Raw genomic sequence first — 4,237 nt, 5'->3', positions numbered from 1 at the left:
ATGCTCATGGTCCCCACGGCTTCATCCATGTGTGTCCCCCCCCCATGTCCCCAATGTCTGTGCGCCCCAACGCTCACATCCCCCGTGTCTCCTCCGTGTCCCCTCTGTGCCCGTGTCCCTCATATCTGTCCCCATAATGACCACATGCCCCATGTCCCCGTGTCTCCCATATCCATGTCCCACCCTGTCCCTGTGTCCCACCCTGTCCCCATGTCCCCATATCCATGTCCCACCGTCTCCCCATGTCCCCCTGTGTCCCCCATATCTAATGTCCATGTGTCCCTGTGTCCCCCCGTGTTCCTGTGTCGCCTCGTATCCCCAATATCCATGTCTCCATGTGCCTCATATCCGTGTCCCACCATGTCCATGTGTCCCCATGTCCCCCATATCCACGTCCCACCATGTCTGTGTCCCACCCTGTCTCCATGTCCCCCATCTCCGTGTCCCCCCATGTCCCTGCGTCCCCCATATCCTTATCCCACCATGTCCATGTGTCCCCATGTCCCACCATGTCTATGTGTCCCCCATGTCCCCTATATCTATGTCCCACCATGTTCCTGTGTCCCCTTGTCTCTCATATCTACATCACCCCATGTCCCTGTGTCCACCGTATCCATGTCTCGCCGTGTCCGTGTGTCCCCGTGTTCCCCCATGTTCTCCATATCCATGTCCTGCCATGTCCCTGTGTGCCACCATGTCCCCATGTCCCATCATGTCTCCATGTCCCCCATACCAGTGTCTCCAATATCCATGTCCCTGTGTCCCCCATATCCATGTCCCACCATGTCCCTGTGTGTCCCCATGTCCCTGTGTCCCCCATATTCATGTCCCACCATGTCCGTGTGTCCCCCTGTCCCCCATATCCATTGTGTCCCCATGTCCCCCTGTCCCCCATATCCTTGTCCCACCATGTCCCTGTGTGTCCCCATGTCCCTGTGTCCCCCATATCCTTGTCCCACCATGTCCCTGTGTGTCCCCATGTCCCTGTGTCCCCCATATTCATGTCCCACCATGTCCGTGTGTCCCCATGTCCCCCATATCCATGTCCCACCATGTCCCTGTGTCCCCATGTTCCTGTGTCCCCCATATTCATGTCCCACCATGTCCGTGTGTCCCCCATATGCATGTCCCACCATGTCCCTGTGTGTCCCCATGTTCCTGTGTCCCCCATATTCATGTCCCACCATGTCCGTGTGTCCCTGTGTCCCCCATATCCATGTCCCACCATGTCCGTGTGTCCCCGTGTTCCCCCATGTCCCCCATATCCATGTCCCCATGTCCCCATATGCCCCATATCCACGTCCCACCATGTCTCTATGTTCCCCCATGTCTCCATGTCCCCCATATCCATGTCCTACCGTGTCCCCCATTTTCATGTCCCACCATGTCCCTGTGTCCTCCATATCCTTGTCCCACCAGGTCCTCGTATCCATGTCCCACCATATCCCCGTGTCCCACCATGTCGTTGCCCTCCCATCCATGTCCCTAATGGTTGTGTCCCCTTGGGCCTTGTCCCCAGGTGCTGCTGCCACCATGGACCTGCTGTTTGGGCGGCGGAAGACGCCGGAGGAGCTGCTGCGGCAGAACCAGCGGGCATTGGCTCGTGCCATGCGGGAACTCGACCGCGAGCGGCAGAAGCTGGAGGCGCAGGAGAAGAAGATCATCGTCGACATCAAGAAGATGGCCAAGCAGGGCCAGATGGTGAGGGGACACCAATGGGGGACAAGGAGGGGACAAGGGAGGCCATCAGGAGAGGGGAGTGGGGATGGGAGAATACAGAGGGGACACGGAGGGGACCAGGGGATGAAGAGGGCTCCAGGGGACCGTTGTGGGGACCAGAGGATGTGGTGGGGACAGGAGAATGGAGAGGGGATATGGGGACATGGAGGGGACCAAGGGACTGTGGTGGGGACATGGGGTTGCACAGGGGACTGGGGGACACGGAGGGGACCAGGGGAGCACAGGGGACTGGGGGACACGGAGGGGACCAGGGGATGAAGAGGGCTCCAGGGGACCGTTGTGGGGACCAGAGGATGTGGTGGGGACAGGAGAATGGAGAGGGGACATGGGGATGTGGTGAAGACCAAGGGACTGCAGTGTGGACATGGAGGGAACATGGGGATGCCGAGGGGACCAGGACACTTGGTGAGGACCAGGTGGTGGGGACAGGAGAATGGAGAGGGCATGTGGGGACATGGAGGGGGCCAAGGGACTGCAGTGGGGACAAGGAGGGGACCAGGACACTTGGTGAGGACCAGGGGGTGAAGAGGGCTCCAGGGGACCATTGTGGGGACCAGGGGATGTGGTGGGGACAGGAGAATGGAGGGGGGACATGGGGACTTGGAGGGGACCAAGGGAATGTGGTGGGGACACGGAGGGGACCAGGGGGTGAAGAAGGTTCCAGGGGACTTTTGTGGGGACCAGGGGACATGGTGGGGACAGGAGAATGGAGAGGGGACATGGGGACATAGAGGGGAGCAAGGGATTGCGATGGGGACGTGGAGGGGACAACGGGACACAGAGGGGACCAGGACACTTGCTGGGGACCAGGGGGTGAAGAAGGCTCCAGGGGACCTTTGTGGGGACCAGGGGACATGGTGGGGACAGGAGAATGGAGAGGGGACACGGGGACGTGGAGGGGACTGAGGGACTGCGGTGGGGCCATGGGGACACAGAAGGAACACGGGGATGCAGAGGGCACCAGGGTACACGGAGGGAACCACGGTGGGGACATCAAGGGGTTGGGACGCTTCGGGGGAACCACGGGAGCATGGTGGGACCAGGAGACACGGAGGGGACCTGGGGGGACAGTGGTGGGACTAGGGAGCCACAGTGGTGATCTGGGGACCGTGGAGGGGACTTGAATGCTGTGGGGACACTGGGGACCAGGGTAGGATGCAACAGGGACACTGGTGCTTGGAGAGGACCATGGGGGGACACCACGGAAGTCCCCAAGTGACCACGGTGGGTCCAAGGAGACCAGGAGACTGTTGAGATGGTGGTGGGGACCGTGGTGGGCCCTGAGGGACACAGAGGAGGGGGTCCCTGGACCTCTTGGGGGACCTCATGGCCACTCGATGTCCTCCTCTGTCCCCTGCCCTCCATGGCCTTCAGGATGCGGTGAAGATCATGGCAAAGGACCTGGTGCGGACGCGGCGCTACGTGAAGAAGTTCATCACCATGAGGGCCAACGTCCAGGCCGTGTCCCTCAAGATCCAGACCCTCAAGTCTAACAACTCCATGGCTCAGGCCATGAAGGGCGTCACCAAGGCCATGGCCACCATGAACCGACAGGTGGGTACCCGTGGGGATGTCCCCAAGGCTGTGGCCACCCTGTGATGCTCCGTGGGGATGTCCCCAAGGCTGTGACCCCTCTTGAGATGCTCCTTGGGGACATCTCCAAGGTTGTGACTGCTCTGAGATGCTCCATGGGGATGTCCCCAAGACTGCGTCCAACCTGAGATGCTCCATGGGGACGTCCCCAAGGCTGTGACCATCATTACCTGCCCTGGGGTGGCCATGGGGACGTTCTTGAGATCGTGGCCACCACAAGCTGCCCCAGAGGAAACCCTCAAGGCTGTGGCTACCAGAGGCTGCCCAGGGCTGCCCATGAAGCTGTCCCCAAGGCCATGGCTACCACTAGGTGCTTCAGGGGGACATCTCTGTGGTCACGGCCACCACAAGCTGCTTGGAGTGGCCGTGAAGATGTCCATGAGACTGTGGCAACCACGAGCTCCCTCAGGGGATGTGCCCAAGGCCACCAAAAACCACTCAAGGTGGGCATGGAGGTGTCCCTGAGAGTGTAACCACCACAAACCACCTGAGATGGCCATGGGGACACACCATGAAAGGCCTACCATGGCCGTGGGGACATCCCCGTGTCCCTCTTTGTGTCCCCCTCCCACAGCTGAAGCTGCCCCAGATCCAGAAGATCATGATGGAGTTCGAGAAGCAGGCGGAGATCATGGACATGAAAGAGGAGCTGCTCTTTGTGTCCCCCTCCCACAGCTGAAGCTGCCCCAGATCCAGAAGATCATGATGGAGTTCGAGAAGCAGGCGGAGATCATGGACATGAAAGAGGAGCTGATGAACGACGCCATTGATGATGCCATGGGGGACGAGGACGATGAGGAGGAGAGGTCGGGGGCGGAGTGGGACACGGAGGAGAGGGGGGACGGGGTTGTGGTGGCATGGGCACAGTGGGGAGGGGGACACTGGGGTGGGTGGAGGACACATG

The 4,237-nt window shown here is 60.6% G+C and overlaps 2 protein-coding genes across 2 annotated transcripts in view; one reads left to right on the top strand and one right to left on the bottom strand.

The window, feature by feature from the left end:
- The window catches only part of LOC104287284 (zinc finger protein 2 homolog), a 56,979-nt gene that overhangs the window by 36,170 nt on the left and 16,572 nt on the right, over nt 1–4,237 (bottom strand). The window lies entirely within an intron of this gene.
- CHMP2A (charged multivesicular body protein 2A) overlaps nt 1,532–4,237 on the top strand; it is a 9,652-nt gene continuing 6,946 nt past the window's right edge. Inside the window, exons 1-3 of the mRNA XM_009885965.1 lie at nt 1,532–1,701; nt 3,115–3,294; nt 4,009–4,199. Coding sequence (XP_009884267.1) covers nt 1,534–1,701; nt 3,115–3,294; nt 4,009–4,199 — 539 coding nt within the window. The 5' untranslated portion in view covers nt 1,532–1,533. The remainder of the gene's footprint in view (nt 1,702–3,114; nt 3,295–4,008; nt 4,200–4,237) is intronic.

Source organism: Charadrius vociferus, unplaced genomic scaffold (genome assembly GCF_000708025.1).
Source record: "Charadrius vociferus isolate BGI_N301 unplaced genomic scaffold, ASM70802v2 scaffold735, whole genome shotgun sequence".
Lineage (NCBI taxonomy): Eukaryota > Metazoa > Chordata > Aves > Charadriiformes > Charadriidae > Charadrius > Charadrius vociferus.
The sequence above is the reverse complement of the archived record's forward strand: the minus strand, read 5'-3'. Positions and strand labels throughout refer to the sequence as shown.